Source organism: Echeneis naucrates, chromosome 14 (assembly GCF_900963305.1).
Source record: "Echeneis naucrates chromosome 14, fEcheNa1.1, whole genome shotgun sequence".
NCBI classification, from domain to species: Eukaryota; Metazoa; Chordata; class Actinopteri; order Carangiformes; family Echeneidae; genus Echeneis; species Echeneis naucrates.
In genome coordinates this window covers 21,031,289-21,050,470 of record NC_042524.1, presented here as the reverse complement: position 1 = coordinate 21,050,470, position 19,182 = coordinate 21,031,289, and the positions used below count along the sequence as shown (strand labels likewise).

The window sequence follows — 19,182 nt, the reverse complement described above, 5'->3', positions numbered from 1 at the left end:
ATGATTGACAGATAAAGGCGAAACTGCAGTCTGCTTTGGTGAAAATAGTGTGATTAAAACTTAATTTTACTTTGGATGGTTGTGGATATGCATAGTACATAGACACTGCTGTGGAAACCGCTGACACTATTGGCTGTGTAGCCTTGTCTATTGCAAAAAATCTGTAAACATGGAACTTAATATAAGTTATTCAGTTGAGGGAGATTTGTGACTGACCTTGTTCAGTTTTGGCCGTTTGACTAGGCTGTCACTTTCACTGTCTGTGACAAATTAATTGAAAACTAAGCAGATAATAGCACAGCTTAGATGTAACACAATGAAGATGATGCAGAAGCAATCAAGCCCTTTACTTTTAAACAGCACATTGATGATAAAAGATAAATAGCTTTCATTCTCCACTTTACAATGAAACTGTGTCAGTTATTTAATGAGATGCAGCCACTTATCGTACATTGAAGTGAGAGTTATGCTTTCAGAATAACAGCTTTCATTTGAGGGAAATTAGATTTTTGCATTGTTTGGGTGGATCGCAATAAGTGGTCACTCGTGGTCCATTAACATGAATCACTGTGGCTGTAAAGGAGATCTCTCTTTCATTCCTTTGATAGAGTGAGGTAGGTATCTATGATGAGGACACCACCTCATCTGTTTTTGCAATCTTGTCGCTCGTACTATTGTTTCCTGCTCTCTTTCCTTCAGACCCAGTCTGACAGTCATCTCCCTTCAAAATGGAAAAGGGGCATTCTCAATTTTACCGTCATTAACCTGTGCAGATTGATGCTCAGCAAGTGTGGGTTTGCCTCCAAAGTACATTGTTTCAGGGGAAAATAAACTTGACATTTTCCCACAAAAGGCTCCATTTGCTAGAACTGAGGCAGCACACACAGTCTCATCCATTATCATGTTCTCATCATCCTCTCTACTAGCTCCTCAAAGCAGGTAACCCTTTCTACACAATGCAATTGCATAGTTTATAAACCCAATGGGCATTCCTTATTCAAACAAAAGATTCCTATTCAAGCATCCCTATTCATGCCTCTTCACTATATTTTGCACATATCTCACCCCAAAATTGCGAAAGGAAATTTTAGTATAGGCAGTGTGACCAGTTTTGGTTTTTCCATTCAGTATCTGTCACTGCATTTCACTTGCTTTTGTGTTTAGGTGTCTGTGTCTTGGGCCAAAATAATGGACTGTGGTGTTTTCCCAGTGCTAGAGGCAACACGTCTTGCTGCATATTGTCTATAATGCATTCTCCAACTTGTTTGAGTCTCAGTCATTAGAGAGACATCCCTTACCCTTTTGGCCTCATCGAAGTGAAGGGCCCTACACCTAGGCAACTGTGTGCTTTGCGCCCCCACACACAGCATCACAGCAGGAGAATTAGGCTCTCTTCGTCCTCCCAGTAAGCACAACAAAGAGGCTCTCTGCTATTTATTTTAATGAGATCTTTTCATCACCATCAGAAAAAGCATTTTAGCCTGCAATTTTCAAGCCATTTCATAAGCTGAAAATTGCCGTTTGTGAACCATTCCCCCGCTAGTAGCTCTCAAATACATTCTCATTAGTGTGCATGGAGGTGAAAATACGAAAATTATCTGTAAATACAGGCTCATAATCCCCCTCATCTGTTTCAGTTTCAGAAGTCTCTGATAAGGCTTCATACTTTGTCTGAGGACATCATCATTCTAATAATGGTGTAATGCCTCTGACCCCTTTGACCTCAATGCACAGGACTATGGGGCACTCAGGTGTCTGTAAAACTTGAAATGTCATTAATGAAGCAGTGTACCAACAATTTAATCAATTACTGGGAATATAATTTGTTAGAATGTATACATTCTTTTATAATTGCATTCATGTGTAATTAATTAAGCGTAGCATTAGAGCTATAACATGCAAATATCATTCTTCGTCTGTATGTTATTTATAATGACTTACTCTTTGCTCTCTTGGCTTTCTTTAATCTTACAGCTGGCCCCTCTCGGGGGATGCCTATTCTGATTTGCGCTATTACCCTAACTGGAGGAACCAACTGAAGACCAATAGCTGCTGCAGGGAGAATCCAGAGATTGCTACTGAGGAATATTGTCAAGTCCATGAAGAGAACTCAATCCAATTGAATAGACAGAGGCGGGATATAAGAGAAGTATACAGATTTTTCATTGACACAAGTCCAGCTGTGATGCTGACTCCTTATATGGCTGCCATTGAGCCAGACCAGCCCTATTGCCTACATCTTCAAAGTAGCACCTCTAGCTCAGGAACATCCACCCCATGTCACAACCAAGCTTTACAATGCAGAGCACCAGGAACTAATGCAACAGAACTTCAGATCCAACATCAACAACAACCAACATGTACACAAGGAGCACCCATCCAGAGCACCAATTCTACCTCATTGACAAGTCCTGAAGTTTTATTGGACAAAAAGCCAGAAGGACAAATGAAGGACATAGTAGAATCAAACAAACTAACCCTAGGATGCAACAGATCTAAATGTGGCTACTCTACAAGGGCTCATTCACTGAAGCAGGAGATGCACTATAATATAAATGAGGTGTGTACATAATATAGTTTTTCTCAAACTCTAATATCTCTTTATTACTGAAATCATATTTTTGAACTGTGTCAATGGACCATTAGACAGCATAGCATCCAGCATCCAGACAGCCTTTCTCCTACAATTGCCTGCAGTTACAGAAACAGACACCAGGAGCTGCACTAGTATTGATAATGATTTTTTTTGTGCCAAGCTAATGTTACAGTCAGCTGATCAGGCATGAAATCTGACTGGGAACAAGCCAGTGTTTTAAATCCAGAGACAACCCAATAGTTCTGCTTTTGTGTTGATACTCCATGACCTAACTGGTCAGTGTTTTGTGATGGCAGATTACTTTTATCGATTCAATCTAGTGGCCGCTGTTCATTACCCTTTTGTTTTCAGCATTTAGAGTGTTTTTGTGACGCTGGTTTTAGTGATGACTGATGAGGTGTTAGCTGTGAAGAGCTCCAAGTGAGTGTAAAGTTATGTATATAACCCTTTAATGTTCTCACTAAGAAAAAAAGCAATGGAAAAATTATTTCTTTGCATTTTTATTTCCTTGGGGCAATAATAACAAAAAACGAACAAAAAATTTTGTAAATATAGGCCTCTGCCAAACGAGATGACACTTCATGGCAAATGTATTAAAATACATTCAAATGTCAAAACGTGCTCTACCAAATGTTTGAGCAGGACATTTAAGGGTAAGGCAGAGATCCTGATTGTAGTGGTGGCAACATTGTCATCACACATGTATTAACTGTCCTTGTAGCCAAATGTTACTGTATTTAAACTGATAGTTGATTCTAATCTTGGACACTATTAATGAGCAGGTGTTTGAATACAGATGGCCCCATAAGCAAAATATTGAACAGGGTTCATTTCATCTCCATTTTTCTTCTGTATCAGCTGATCTTATACTTACTTAGTAATATTGTGGGTGGCTATAAGCCCTACATTATTGTTTCAAACAATAATGAGAATATCCTATGTTTGCTCTGACCCAGTCTGAAAAAATTAATTTGGCAAAGCAGCACAGCTGTTTTTATCTGCCTTCTCCTCCACCTTATGAGAAGAGCCATGTTTGGCTATGCTTATTATGAGCTGATGTGTACAACTAGAACATCAGAGACGCATGGTTCCCAATAGGCTCTTAAACATCCCTGCACCTGGCACAGTGGCATAATTGGTTAGGATGGCCTGCATTCCCCATTTGTTGGGCCACAAGACAGTTTGCTGGCTATAATACCAACAACCTTGTTCACCCATCTGAGCCCCAGCCCTCTACAATGTCTCATATCATCACCATTTACATAGTCAAGTGCTGTTAGCTTTGTACAATGGTAAACAGAGCCAAGGCCATTCCCTCTCCTAAACCTTTGTGTCTTGCCATTTTCCCTCTGAATTTGCTTGTTAGTTTTCCATTTCTCTGTCTCCCAAAAGACATATCTCACTTAATGAGGGATAAGAGATCCAATTTACATATAGTCCATTTTTTGTGTCATTACAACACTAATCTATGAATCAGTTGTGCTATGGCTACAATGTAACATATTAGCAGAGATTTTCAAGTTTAAAGTTTCAAGTATTTTTTAAACCAGAGTTTATTATAACAAATCTCAGCTCTTTGTTTAACATGGTTATAGACACAATTGAGATAATTATTTGAACTTGGACAGTCCATTTATAATATGCAGGTTTGGTTTAGGGTTAGTGACTCAACATTGTTTAACAGGGCACACAACAATTCAACACATTTATCTACCAGTGAGTCTACTACAGTTTGCAGTTTCTACTTATACTGTGGTTATTTTTCTTGGTTGGATTAAAATTAATCTTATTCTAAAATATGATTATTTTTCAAAGAAATAATGCCTATATTTAGGATTAGGATATTTAGGACAGATTTTTTGAAAAATCTAAGAGTTAAATTTAGCGAGAGAGAGAGAGACAGACAAAAACAAAAACAATACTTGTTATCAGAATACCTGCACAATTTTTATCACAAAGCTCATCCTTGTTTCCTCGCTCTTGTAAAAGATAGCAACACTCCATGTACAAATCACATCGGTTTCACAAATCAATATATGTCCAGACGAGCTAGTTGTTACAAGGTCTTTCTAAAACAACCCATTGGGTCTTCTGAAGAGAGTGGCCATCTGAAAGCAACTTGTTAAAATTAGACGTGTTATTAAATGTACACAACTTCCTAATGCTGCAAATGTTTAGCCCGGACAAGTGGCAGAGTGGCAGTAGCAATGATTGGATCCATCGGGGCATGGGCCTCCTTTGATAAAGACAGAAGTAGCAGATCAATCTTCTGCTATTGCACTCAGCCCTCAGTATCCCTTCTCCTCTCGCAGGCCCTTACTTCAAAGCCAGGGGAACATAATGTACAATCTTTTAATAGCTTTAGACCAAAGCTCTGGGGAGCTCTCTGCCACGGTATACCCAGCCTCAGTCTAAACACCTAATCAAGATTACCTAGGCTTTCCACAATAGCAGCTAAATGCAATTCAAGATCCACAGCCCCTTTGAAGTCTTCATTGCAAAAAGCAGATGTGTACAGGAGATAATACAGCTAGCTGCAATTGGCAGACTTTGTTATGACATCATCCTACAGAGAAGCAATTATGAGCCTTCCAATTTAGTAGAAAAGATATTACACAGCTTACCATGCTCAAAATGCAATACAGGCTTGATCATTTGCTCCAACTGATTGGGATCAGTATAATGGGTGACAAAAGGCAATGGGACTGGGAATAGGTAAGGGTGAGAGGTGCCAAGAATGTGTGTGTGTGTTTGGTATGAATGTTTGTGTTTGTGGGTATATTGCTAGACATACAGTAGTCACCAGCACCTGCTCCTAATCTTCAAACAACTGCTCTGCCCTTGTTCAGCAGTGAATTAGATGTAGATGAAGAAGAGAAATCACAAACACGCTTATTGATTGATATGTTACAACTGAATCCACCTGTTCCTTCTGACCTTCACCTATTCAACCACATAGAATTAGGGGCATTCAGCAAAAAGCCTTCATCCTGTCAATAATATTGATCCACTCAGATGGTCCTCTGCCTCAGGGGAAGTCCTGGAGTTAACCCAATGATATGTGATTACAGCATTACCACAACATATTTCCATGTCACAAATAAATAAACTGGGAGCAACTATGGCAGTGAATCAAAGGAATATGATGTAGGAAAAGAGGACAGGCACTGATTCTGGATTCAACAATAATAGGTATATTATTGGGGCTGTTGCCCCACAATAAGAAAGTTGCAGATTCAGTTCCAGGGCCAGGGACCTTTCTGTATGGAGTTTGCATGTTCTCTCCGTGCTTGTGTGGGTTTCCTCCGGGTACTCTGGTTTCCTCCCACCATGCAAAGACATGCATGTTTGGGCTAATTGATGACTCTAAATTGGCAGTAGGTCTGAATGTGAGTGTGAGTGGTTGTATATCTGTCTCTGTGTGTTGGCCCTGTGATAGACTGGCGGCCTGTCCAGGGTGTACCCTGCCCTCGCCCAGTATGAGCTTTAGCTTCAGCGACCCCCGCGATCTGGAAACAAAAAAGCGGTTGAAGATGAATTAACAAATTAATGAATTTTGTCACTGGTCTCAATGGAAATATTTTTCTTGCGTCTGTATCAGGAGTCACTCAGGCTATATGTTCTATTTTAAGGTTCATGAAACTCTGAAGGAAAATGCCACAGAAGAAAATCAAGAGATTAGCTCAGATCCTGAGCTGAGGTGGTTCCAGAGAACTCAACAGTTGCAGGTAGGATATCCCCCCTATTCTGTTTCCTTTTTTGACATTGTTTCAAACATTTGTGTTTGGTGATGTGTTTATTGTTGTGGATGTGGATGCTCAAATGTTTGCGCTTTGACAAAGGAGCTGCTGCAGAATACCAGGGCTCGTTGTTTTCTAATGGGAATGTGACCTGATCACTTATGGTGCTGCTTCCTATCTTGCCACCGGCTATTAAAAAAAAAGAGGAGTTGGAGTAGAAAAGGAGGGGATTGGAAGAGTGTTATATTTGAGCACTTGTGTATTCACCCTAACATAGCCAAATAGAGGAGTGTAAATTTTTCCTCACTGGAATGGGAAAAGCTGCCATATCAGCAGCACTAGATACATGAGAGACAAGTTAATAGACCTTGCACTACATAGTTTGTTCATATCATGCAAAAATTAATGCCATCTCCTTTTATTCTTGGGAAAGAAGAATTGTGCCTCTTACTGAGATCAAATTTTTGTTTGTTGTTTTTATGTTTGTGTTATAAATGGGTAAACATAGAGTTGATGCTTTCTTCTTCACATAGCTTTCAAGAAATGCCTTAAAATAAAATCTAGGATATCTTACAGAAATGTAAAATGTTGCAAATATAAACTTTAAAAGCAACATGTGTTCTGGTCCTCTCTCTGCAGCACCCCCATGCCCAGGCAGTCAGACCTGAGCAGGGAGACTGTCGGAGATCCACATTCGCAAGACCAGCTCCTGCAACTAAACTCAAACCTCAGAGGACAACTACATCACAGCCTTTGCCCCCCACCATTCAATTCCTCAGCACCTCACCCCATCTTCTTTCATTACTCCAGCAGAGGAGCCAGGAAGCCATCATCAAGTTAGAATCTCTGCATGGCCATCCTGATGGGAGACCCTCATCTGAAGTTCAACTGTCCTTGTACCCAAGGTATCAACAAACAAATCCAGGAAAGCTCTCCCACACATCTCTGGAAGGGCAAAATGTACGACTTCATCACCCTGGAAAAAGGTAAAACATCTCTACCATTTGTTGCTGACCAGAGATTTCAAAGTTTAAGGATTATGTCGTAAAAACTGGATGATGACAACTTCTAACAGAAAAAGTAGAGCAAGTAATATTCAAAGCGAGAATGTGAACACACTATGCAGAATTTTTTTGTTGCGTCTTCTCCTCTCTTGCTCTTTTTCTCCATCCCTCCACTCCCCCTCAGCCTTTCCTCTCCTTCAGCTCTCTATCTCTAGATATTTTTTGCCTCTCTCTCTCACTCTCTGTCAGCTTAAATGGTCAAGGAGCATTTCTGCCTCTTAAAGTTTTCATATGCTTGCTCTTGAAAGGGATTTGTTGGGTTTCTTTCACAACTCCATAAAGAGCTGGATTTATAACTAGCTCTTCATGTAACTGTGTCCATTATGATTTGGTGCTTTATAAATAAATTAGATTTGATTTGTAAAATAACAGAAAAACATATGTCTGTTAGAGCCATCTGAAGATAAATGAAAACATAGCCATATGCAATATATACCACAGCAACATATAAGAAATATGCAAATGTAATCTATTATCACGAGACCCTTTATTCAATCATAACTTTATGTTTCAGGACAACTGCAGCACAGTGGCTTTTAACCTGTGAAGGACCAGAGGACCAGACTTGGAGTTTAAATCAAGTTCCACAATACCTTCCCTGGACACCAACCACAGCTTCTTCTCAGGGCCTGGGATCCTGTACAGTTCTTCCACCCATTAGAAAGTCAATGACAGGAAAACAACTGAAGATGAACCCCAGTCAGACTGTCCACACTGTTAGCGCCATCCAAGGGAGCAGCTTCGACAGCTATCTACTTCAGATGGAGAAACAGAAGCACAGGAGGATGAGAATTACTTTAACGGTTGGTGCTGCCTGAAGACAGTGTTAACATGTTTTTGGTAATTATTGTGTGTCTTTGGTTCATGTTATATGGCTAAGATGTGATGCATTCACTGAATTTTCAGTGCATTGCTTACATTGTTTAGAGTAACTGGCACCAATGAAAATATCCGGTCCAAAATCACAATAAAAACCCATGACTCTCATCACAAACAAATGAACCCATTATACCTCCCCTGTTTTTAGCCATAGTCATAAATAGATTTTTAAAAAAGTAAATGGTTGTAAATGTGACAAAAAATATACTGTGGTGCACTTAATTAAGATCGTCCCCATGCAATGATTTTTAAACATGACCACAAAACATTTTCACCCAATACTGAATAATCATCAACAAATTAGAAAAAGAACACATTATGCAGTTTCACTGAACAAAAGTGACAGTTGAGTGGCATTCACCTTTAATCCGCACATACACAAGAGGTTACACAAATAAATCCCTGTTTGAAGTCCCACATAATCCCTTCAACTATCTCCATGCAGGGACTGTGTAATCCATCAGAAGGGCTCTGGTAACAGAGAGAGCATAAAACATCAGGTTAATTGTCTAGCTTCACTAAGATACACTCAAATGCTATAAGATGATGACTATACAAACCATGGAGCCGCAGACTCTGAAAAGGCATTTGAAGATGCGTTAGAGGGTAAGGTGATTAGAAAGGAGAGTCTGCGCAGCACAGGGCCACTAAAGAAGCCAATTTACATTTAATGATTCAGCTGCTGTTGTTTTTCCCCCTCTCTTTGGTTTGTGTGGCTGAGCTGTGTAGTTGGGTCCTGAGAGGAAAGAGACTCAAGGATCCTGCTTTTTCCTGGGGAGTTGCAACAAGTCAAATAAGGATTAAGGAAGTAACTATTTAAAAGTGTAAATAACTGTCATTATATTTATTATCACATATTCATTTGTGTTCTTGTGAAGACACATTGATGATACCTGTGTAAAGCGAGTACACACAAACTGGCCTGTTTTCAATGCCATAACAAGACAATGATACAGCCGCTGCGTGATGAGTCTCTGTGCTCAGATGACCCACTTTAAATATAACTGACAGTGTTCTGAGCAATACTACAATACAATACTCAGTCAATTTGGAATTAACAGAGATGGATTGATAATTTTTTATAAATTTTCCTTACTGTTACATTACAATGAAAAACTCAGAAAATTATTGTCTTGATTACATTTCATTGTGATACATGATTTCAAACCACTTAACTAGGAGCAGTGGATTTAGGTACTCCCAATAAAGGCTAGAATATATGATTAAATGCTTAGGCATGTTTTCACACTGGTACTTTGAGGTAGTCCTCCTGTGATGCCCACCACTCCCAACCTCTTGACCTCCTTTTTCTCTCAGGATGTCAGCCATCATCTGACAAGATTACAGGCTCAATTTGTATAGCGGTCTGGCTGCTGTGCTGGGGCATAAAAGCAGATGAGTGTGACTTAGTGGTTTTTGGGAGAGGGGAGAGGGCTTGAAAAAGAAAGGTACCCTGTTGTGTGCATTGCCAATGGCTAAAGCTAACTGAAATCCCCCTTCCTAAAAGCAGTCGGTACAATCTGGAATGATTAACTACCATTTTGTTTGCATGGATCTATGTATACATGGCCACGCAAATCATCACCAGCGGAGGAGTAGTATATGATACATCGATTTGTACTTGCCCATGTTGTTTTTATTGCTTCAGTTCAGCCCATCATTAAAGTCCTTGAGGAAAGTACCTTCATGTATATGTATATATATATATATATACATACATTTATTTTATAGATGACCCAGGCAGCTGTGATATTTGAACATACCCTCTCACAAACTCAAATTTACCTTTCCAAATCAATAGGACATCACAGTCATGAATCTATTGCCAGTGAACTACAACCCACTAGTGAGGATCATGTATGCTTCAATTAAAAAGTATGAAGGGATACTTAAAGTCTACACCCATGCTTTCTCCTATAAGGCTATAAACACAAATTCTTCACACTTACAATAAAATGGTCAATATGTTGATGGTAACAGCATCATCAAAAGTCTCTTATGCTAACATTTGCTAATCAGTATTATATGTAAAATAGAGATTGAGATTAAAAGTCATCTCAATTCACCCAAAGAGAAGAGTAAATAAATTGACTCAAAGATGTTGGGGTTTCACTCTGTACTACAGAATTGATAAAGCATGACTTGCTCATACAATCAAAATTTAATGGGCTCATTATGGTTAATTGTCATCGTCATCTGCACAAGAACAGTCCGACTTGAGATTCATCCTACTGGTGAAGGTGAAAGGACAGAGGATTATCAAAGCCATCAGGATACATGTTCTTACTATCTGCATTTATATTTGTAGTCAGTTTGTTAGTTTCATCTCAAGCCATCTAGTTGTTTTGATTGACAACAGTGCTGCTATTCTTGGCCCCATAGCCTGTGTGTGATGAGAATCAGGCTTTATTATGTCAAGGACCCCCCAGATAGATGCACATAAGGTCACTGTGCCCTGTTTGATTATTTTTTTATTTATCAATCTATCAGGCATCCAAACATATGAAGTCAGATCAAAACCTGCAAGCCCAGCGTTCTGATGACCCAGTTGTTGAAAATCCAGTAAGTACTTACCTGCAGCATCACTCTCTCACCTGCATGCTTCATTTATCCAGAAGGTACACAGATTCATATAAAATGATGGATAATGCACAAGCAAGTCAGATGATCAAGTATGGTCTGTAAGTACAGTCTTCTTCTCTTGGCCTTTGTGTTTATAGGGATTGCTGATGTATGAAGAGAAGCATATCAAATGTGTGAAATATGATCATAAAATTAAATTCAGATCAGATCAGCTTTTTTACACAGTGTGTAATTGGTTGCAATCAATTAATATAGCTCATATCTAACTGCAGTACTGTGAAAATGGATAGCTGATTGATCACAAAAACATTAATATACGTTATGTAGGTACACTGAAAAAATATGTATGCATTTGCAAGTGATGAATATACCTAAACATGTGAAAGAGCTACTGGTAAAACAAAGCCCAGACACACAGATACAAATAAAGTTACACAGTGCCATATCTGCATTTAGCCACATACAAGTCCCTCTGCATTTGGTTCCCCATCTTCTGCACTCTGAACTCTTCTTCTCTTCACATGTAAGAAGGATCGTTTTGACTGTCAGAAGACAAAAGTTTAATTCTTGTTGCAAAGAGAACTCACACCAGCTTCCATGTTGGCTAAAAATCAATTATGGACCTTTTGACTTATATATGGAAGCAATCTGTAAGTTTATTACACTATGTGGTGTCTATATGTTCTGTTCTTTATATTGAATGTAGGGAACCTATGTGGCCTTTACTCAGTCTTTCAGGTGAGAGAATGATACAGGATAAAATATTCCCTGATGGACCTTATGCTGATTTGCTATTAGGCAATATCATCTGAGGAGGGACTTCAGACAGAATTTACTCTCTTGTGCCTAAACCCTGATGTCCACTAATATCATTGTGTATCCACTGACTCTCTTCCACAATTTGTAATTTAAAGGCCCCCATGCAGCTCCAGAGATAAAATTGCATATACTGAGCAAATGAGAGTACCCCTAAGAAGTTAAGTGCTTTTTGTGCTTTGATATACCTTTTGTTAATTTCCAATTGTAAAAAGTGAGCATGTTTTGCCAATTTACACTAGATTGAGCCATGTGCAGCTCCAGGGCCAAGCCTATTAGTGAATGATATGTGTAAATGCTGATAGGCCTGCTGAATGGATAGCTGTGTTTGGTTTTGTTGGGCTCTGAGGAGAGGCTCTGCGGAGGAAAGACACAAAGGGAAGGGCCTTAAGGGAGAAATGGCTCAGTTAATTAAAACCCCTTTCATAATCTGCTTCTGTTTCCCTCCCACTCCCGACCCCACCCCACCCTTTCACCATCATCATGCTGAGAAAATGAAACGACAGAAGCTGTATTCAAATGTAATCCGTGAGCAGAACAAAAAGATAAGTAGGATTCCCTTTCTACGAACCAAGGACCCGGAAGGCAGTGACAAGAAAGTTCCCAGGACGAAGGTGTGTGTGTGCGTGTGTTTAATTTTTGAGTGTGTGTGTAAATGTAACACAAGACCTGTTGAAGGTGGGAATCTTGCAGCTTTAGTCTGACTCCCTGTTCTGTATAAGAGGTACGATGGTTGTTGGCCAGGGTCTTCAAGTATAACCCATTATCCTATCAAAATTCACAACCAAGAAATTAGAATGTTTTTCCAATGTCCACAAACCCAGCTTTAGTCTGACTCCCTGTTCTGTATAAGAGGTGCGATGGTTGTTGGCCAGGGTCTTCAAGTATAACCCATAATCCTATCAAAATTCACAACCAAGAAATTAGAATGTTTTTCCAGTGTCCACAAACACTTAAAATGAAAAGAGTACATTTACATTTCTCACTTATCTCTTGTGAACTAAACAACATGCTTTGTTGACTGAGATAAATACAAACACTAAAACAGATATCAAATTATACAACCAACGTGAAAATGAAATGTGTATATAGTTGGAAAATATTCATTAATATTGTGAAAACCCTAATTCCATATTCCCTACCCAAACAAAGAGCATCTATAATTATTGTTATAAACAACAACAATATGATAATTTTATTAATTAATTCATCTTTTACTGCTTATCCATTTCCAGACCACAGGGTAAATGGAGCCAGTCACACACACACACACACACACACATATATATATATATATATATATATATATATATATAGCTCCTTAGGGAGACACCCCCGTGGCATCCATATCCATGCCCGAACAACCTCAACTTGCTCCCACTTACACGCAAAAGAGCAGCAGCTCTACTCTGAGTCTCTCCCGGATGACTGAGTTTCTCACGCTATCTAGAAGGGAGACCCCAGCCACTCTGCAGAGAAAACCCATTTTGGCCGCTTGTATCTGCAATCTTGTTCTTTTGCTCATGACCCATCACTCATGACCATAGGTGATGGTAGGAATGACGATTGACCAGTAGATCGAGAGCTTTGCCTTTTGGATCAGTTTCCTTTTCATGACAACAGTATGCAAATGCAGCACAGCACCAGCTGCCCCAATTCTCTGGTCAATTTCACAATCCAGAGATCCCTCACTCATGAAAAAAAAAAAAAAACAAGATACTTGGGGCAAGGGCTCATTCCCCACTTGGAGTCACCAATCCATTGGTTTCCTACTGAGAGCCATGGCCTCGGATTTAGAGTTGCTTATCCTCATGCCTGGCTCTTCATACTCAACTGTGAACTGATCCAATGAGCGCTATAGATCTAAGGCCAATGATGCCAAAAGGACCACATCATCAAAATGCAATGATGCGATCCTCCTTCTACCAACCTGCAACCCTTCCTCACCATTGCTGCACTTTCAAATCCTGTCCATGAATATCACAAACTGAATTGGAGGCAAGGCGCAACCCTGTAGGAGGCCAACACCCATCGGAAACGAGTCCAACTTACAGTCAAATAGCTGCACACAGCTCCTGCTTTGGGCATGCAGGGATTGGATGGCCATTGAAAGTGACCCCATCATCCCATACTCCGGCAGCACCTCCCACAGAACATTCCGGGGAACCTGGTCATATGCCCTCTTCAGATCCACAAAGCGCATGTGGAATGGGAGATTGTATTCCCAGGCCTCCTCAAGGATTGTTGAAAAGGCTTGTCAACCAAGACACCCCCTGAAACCCCCGAGCCTTCAGCATTTCAAGGGGTTTCTCATCAACCCCTGGCACTTTTACACCTCTGAGTTGTTTAACCACCTCACCTAGGGAAACTGGCGATGATTCGCATTCATCCTCCAGTCCTGTCTCCATTTTAGAGGGTGAATTAGTGGGGTTTGGAAGTTCCCCAAAGTGTTCTTTCCAGCATCCTATCACTTCCTACGTTGAGGTCAGCAGTGTTCCATCCTTGCTCTACACAGTTTGGTCCCCTCTCGCCCGCTCCTGAGGTGGCAGATGGTCTTCCAGAAACACAGAATTCCTCCCACAACAGCTGTTTTGCCTCTGCCACAGCCATGACTGCTGCCCCTTCGCCCCTTTGTTACCTCACAACTGGCTTCGGAGTTCCCAGAGACAACATGTGCCTAAAGGACTATTTCTTCAGGTGGATGGCTTTACTGACCCCCGTTGTCCACCACAGTGTCCAAGGGTTGCCGCCCATTGAGGCACCCAAGACCCTAAGACTGCAGGACACCTCTGCAACTTCAACAACGGAAGCTTTGAACATCGACAGTTCAGGTTCGAATGCCCCCAGCCGCCAAAGGGATGCGGGAAAAACTCCTTTGGAGGTGGGAGTTGAAGGCTTATTGGCCAGGGGCCTCCCATAGATGTTCCCAGTTTACCCACATTACTCGTTTGGGCCGTCCAGGGGTTTACCCTACCACCTAACCCAACTGGCCACCAGTGGGCGATCAGTCAACAGCTCTGCCCCTCTCTTTATCCGAGTGCCCAACACATAGTCTCAGGTCAGATGATACGATTACAAAATTGACCATTGACCTTTGGCCTCAGGTTCTCTGGTACCAAACTTTCTTGTGTTCAAACATAGTGTTCATTATTGACAAACTGTGGCTCGCACAGAAGTCTAACAAATAGAACACCATTCAGATTCAGATCTGGGAGGCTGTTCCTCCAGATCATGCCCCTCCACGTATCTCTGTCATTGCTGACATGAACTTTGAAATCTCCCAACAGTACCAGGGAGTCCCCCAGTGGAGCCCTATGCAGGGTTCCAGCTAGGCTCTCCAAGAAGACCAAAAACTATGAGCTGCTGTTTCTGTGCAGACAACAGTAAGAGTTTTCTCCCCTGCCTTCAAGGGTACAGAGGTGACCCTCTGGTCCACTGGGGTAAATTTACAGCAACGCTCAGCCAGGGACTTGTGAATATCCCCACACCTGCCTGGTGCCTCATGCCCTTGGTAACTTAGGAGAAGAATAATGTCCAGCACCTATTCAGGATTTTGGATCCAAAGCTGAGCCTATGCACCGAGGCAGGTGTTCCAATTTATCTTTCTGCTGGTTGATGCTCACCGTCCTTGCATAATGCATTGCTATTTTGATGCACAGAGACCCCAAAGTAACCATGGCATTGGCGCCCATGTGTGGAGGTAGCGCTCCACCTTGCACTCAAGGTCCGGTTTCTTCCCCACCAGAGAGCTGATATTCCACATCCCCAGAGCCAGCCTCCATTGCCCAGGTCTAGGTACCCCACCCCACCAGATTCTCGCATGGATGGTGAGTCCATAAGATGGGGAAGGATGAGCATATATATCACTCTTTTGGGCTAGGGCTGCACGATTATGGCCAAAATGATAATGACAATAATTTTCATCAATATTGAGATCATGATTATTTGTCAAATTTTTTAATGGTGCTAAATTCATGCTAATGCACAAATATGTGTATCAAAAATAAAATAGGTCTTCTTATTCACCAAAATTCAATGCTTCTCTTTATAGAATAAATAAATAAAAAAAAACAAAACAAAGAAAAATTCATATGACCTGTTCTTTTATTGCCTTGAACCAAAAATGCTTCCACACAATGGATGACAATCCAATTCTCGGGACAAGCCCCTCGGCCTCACACTCTGCCCCTTTTAGTTTAGTTAGTTTGTTAAGATAGTTTATCACCTTCTGACTAGCGAGTCACCTTCTGAATAGCGACTGCTATCTACTGTTGAGCTTTCCCCACGTTCACTGTTACTCTGTCCTCAGTGACTGTCGACTAGTAATACATCTAGAAACTAAGCTGCCTGGTGGTGCAGGGAACAACTCTGATTAGCTCATGGAGGCAGGTGATCAGGCAGTGGTTCATGGAGTGCCAGAGACTTTGGAAAAAAGTTCTATGAGCAGAATGACATGTTTTAAATATTGCTCGATCACGCAAATTTGATCCTGGAAAGCCAGAATCATGATTGTGATTAAAATTCGATTAATTGTGCAGCCCTATTTCGGGCTGTACCTTACTGGGCCCTGTGGTAGACCTGGCCATCAGGTGCTTGCTGATGGGCCCTTCTTCCAATTTCTAAGTTCTACGTTTGGTCAGTTATCCTCAAATTTCTACCTGCTGCTTGTTTTACAGCCAGTGTGGCAAATTGATGATGATGAACAGTTTTCTCTGCATTTTAATCTTAATGTTGAATGTTGTTTATTTAAGGATCCTGTGGGGGATGTAATCTTTACAGGTGATTAGTTAGTGGGTGAACCAGCTCAGGTTAATGAGGAAGTTTGCAGGACTTAGGATATTAGAGAATTTACTAAATAAATTTGACTTAAAGGAATATTCTTGACTGTAACTTCATTAAAGTTCACAATAAGTATATTAACATGTAGATGTCTGTCTCTTTGTGTCACTCAGGCCTTGGAATATGCCAAGACCATAGTCAAACCCCCTCTAAAGTCCCAACCAAAGCAGAGACAAAAACAGCCAGAGGGCTTCACTGAGCATGCTCCTCACTTTCAGCAGTTGGATGTGGCCCAGGTAACTAGACTGGAGCTCCTAAGAAAACGGCACCAAGAAGAAAAGCACACCGTGTCGCTCTTCAGGAAAGTTCATGCTGTTTAAAGTCAGTTCAGTCACAGTAACAACACTCTGACATGGGAGTAGCCAACTCCAGCAGTAACAAGTGAGGCTGACTGACCATACACATGTTTAGGGTGCACTCCTCGGGATCCTGGATATTGCTCAATAATGCTCTCAAAACTGGTTGAAATAATTTGTTGTACTGTGGAATTGATGTTGTTGTTGTGCATGGTATGCATTGCGTGTTTGGTACATTTTACTGATTTTACTAGATCTGTTTATTCATACTGTTTTGTGTTTAAACATAACTGTGTATTTGTATGTAACTGCTTAATAGACAGAGAGGCAGTAGCCCAGATTGTGTTTCATTGGAAAGGAAGAAACAAATCTAGCAGGCTTTGAATGGTCACAGTGAATGAACTGTGACATTGAACAGTCAACACCAAGTACCTTTTTAATGTGATTGCATAGTCTACTTACAACTGCCCCAGACCACTGACTAATGTTGCCATATATTGCCACACTTACAGCTTACAATATTTTTTATGTCTAAACCAAACAGTCTGTTTTTCTTTCATTCATTGGTCCCTGCATCTTGTAGCAATGCTGGAAGGTGTAAATTCTCCCCAACACACAACACACTCAAGCAGCTCATTTTACTAATTGAACCCTCAGATCATTATCAAAGCACTATTACCTCTGTGCAATATTTTAATTAGATTACAGTCTCTATTTAACCCATCATGGACTCTTTGAAGCTCTGTGTTTTTAGTGTTAAGTCCTCAGATGCGTGGTTTGAAACAAATGACCAAGCCCTTTTTAATTTAATGAGAAACACTGCCTATCTAGACTGAGTCTCTTTGCATCTTTTTTTGGTACCACCTTCTCGTTTTTTGCCATTGAAATCCAGTTAATTGAAGGAGTCTTTCACTTCTATACATGAAGGGGGCCAAATTAGCATCCCTTTCTGCCCATTGGGATGCTAAGGCAGACGTGGATGCTTTGATGTGAGAAGTGTGCTTTCAGTAGGCGGCATGCTTCCTGAAAATGAGCTGATGGCCGTGCTATTAGGCACAAATGCAGATGCGTCCATGTGTTGCAAAATGCTTAATCTTTTAATTGATCACCTTCTGCATGGCCTATTCTCCGCATTGTTTTTCCCCACTGCCTGTCAATCAGAATCACATTTTGAAGATGACATGAATTGCTTTTCAAAAGGAAAGAAAGGACAGCAAATTCATCAGGAAGTACAAGATTCAGGTAATTGTAAAGATGCCCAGAAGAATTATGCAGCTTATATAATTCAGTACATGTAATAAAGCTGTCGTAATATTCTTGAATGTGTAACAGGAACAGTATAATTCACTGGAAGGCTGTTTTCTACAGATATTTCGTCCTTACAGTCAGAGGCCACAGTGGGAGATCTCTGATATGATAGATATCTTTTGATGAATATTTTTAAAAAGATTAACCCATCCAACAAATAATAGAAAATTTTATGCAAATCTAATGAACAATAAAACGTGTTCTTGTGTAAATGAAACTGCACAGAAAGGACTTTAATGTTCTGTTTTTCAAAAATTTAAGAGAAAATGCTGCTCCATGGGGTCAGGGTTAGGGTTTAACTTTTCGAAATTCACAACAGGTCTGAATCACTGGAGTAATAATCATCTCTCGTCTTTACAAAGTCCATGGTTAATGTAATAAAATTGTTATTTTTATTATTATTTTTTGACCAGTTGAAATCAATTATGCTTATGTTCATTCTTATAAAATAAATCAAACAATTGCTGTTTGTTGTTAATTCATAAAAACAGGCTGACGTTAAAGGCCATATTACTCACTGAGCACTGAGCACAGTGTATATTTAAAGATTTCCACTGGAAAAAAAATTTAAAATTTTTCCTTGTTTAATTTCATTTGATAGGTCTTCTTCTAAAATAAACACAGACCAAACACATCATCGGGCTCCGTGCTGTGTGGAGTCAGTTTGTGTGTGTTTGCGGACAGTTTGCATGTGTTTGCAGCAGGAATTCAGTGAAACAGGCAGCTTCTCTCAGCTCTGACCTGCACGCTGTCAAGTTTGCTTCATCTGTAGGTTAAAACAGCTGACAAAACAAGATCACACGCAAATGTGCAGGTTAAACACCAACACGGCATTTATTATTATTGCGTCTCTCAGCGTCAGTTTTGTAAAATCTTCTAAATTACTTCTGTTCAGCATAAAAATGAAAAGAAAAACATAAGAGAACAAACAGAGCCAAGTACTCATTCATTATTCATGTATACTATTTATATATTTACACACAGAAATAGAAACGGCATTTAGCGAAGCTCAGAGCTTCTGTCCAAAACGAAACGTCCAACAGTATGAACGAAAAATGTCG

The 19,182-nt window shown here is 40.3% G+C and overlaps 1 protein-coding gene across 2 annotated transcripts; it reads left to right on the top strand.

The window, feature by feature from the left end:
* Positions 1 to 1,992: 1,992 nt before the first annotated feature.
* jhy (junctional cadherin complex regulator) lies at positions 1,993 to 11,451 on the top strand. 2 transcript variants are annotated; one of them, XM_029520006.1, is made up of 5 exons: positions 1,993 to 2,560; positions 6,229 to 6,324; positions 6,976 to 7,322; positions 7,915 to 8,203; positions 10,770 to 11,451. In XM_029520006.1, exons 1-5 carry the CDS (start codon positions 2,186 to 2,188, stop codon positions 10,962 to 10,964), a joined length of 1,302 nt encoding a protein of 433 aa, XP_029375866.1. In that variant the 5' UTR covers positions 1,993 to 2,185; the 3' UTR covers positions 10,965 to 11,451. The 2 variants fall into 2 exon arrangements, with proteins under 2 accessions (XP_029375866.1, XP_029375867.1); XM_029520007.1 differs by having other exon boundaries at positions 7,915 to 8,240.
* Positions 11,452 to 19,182: the final 7,731 nt, after the last annotated feature.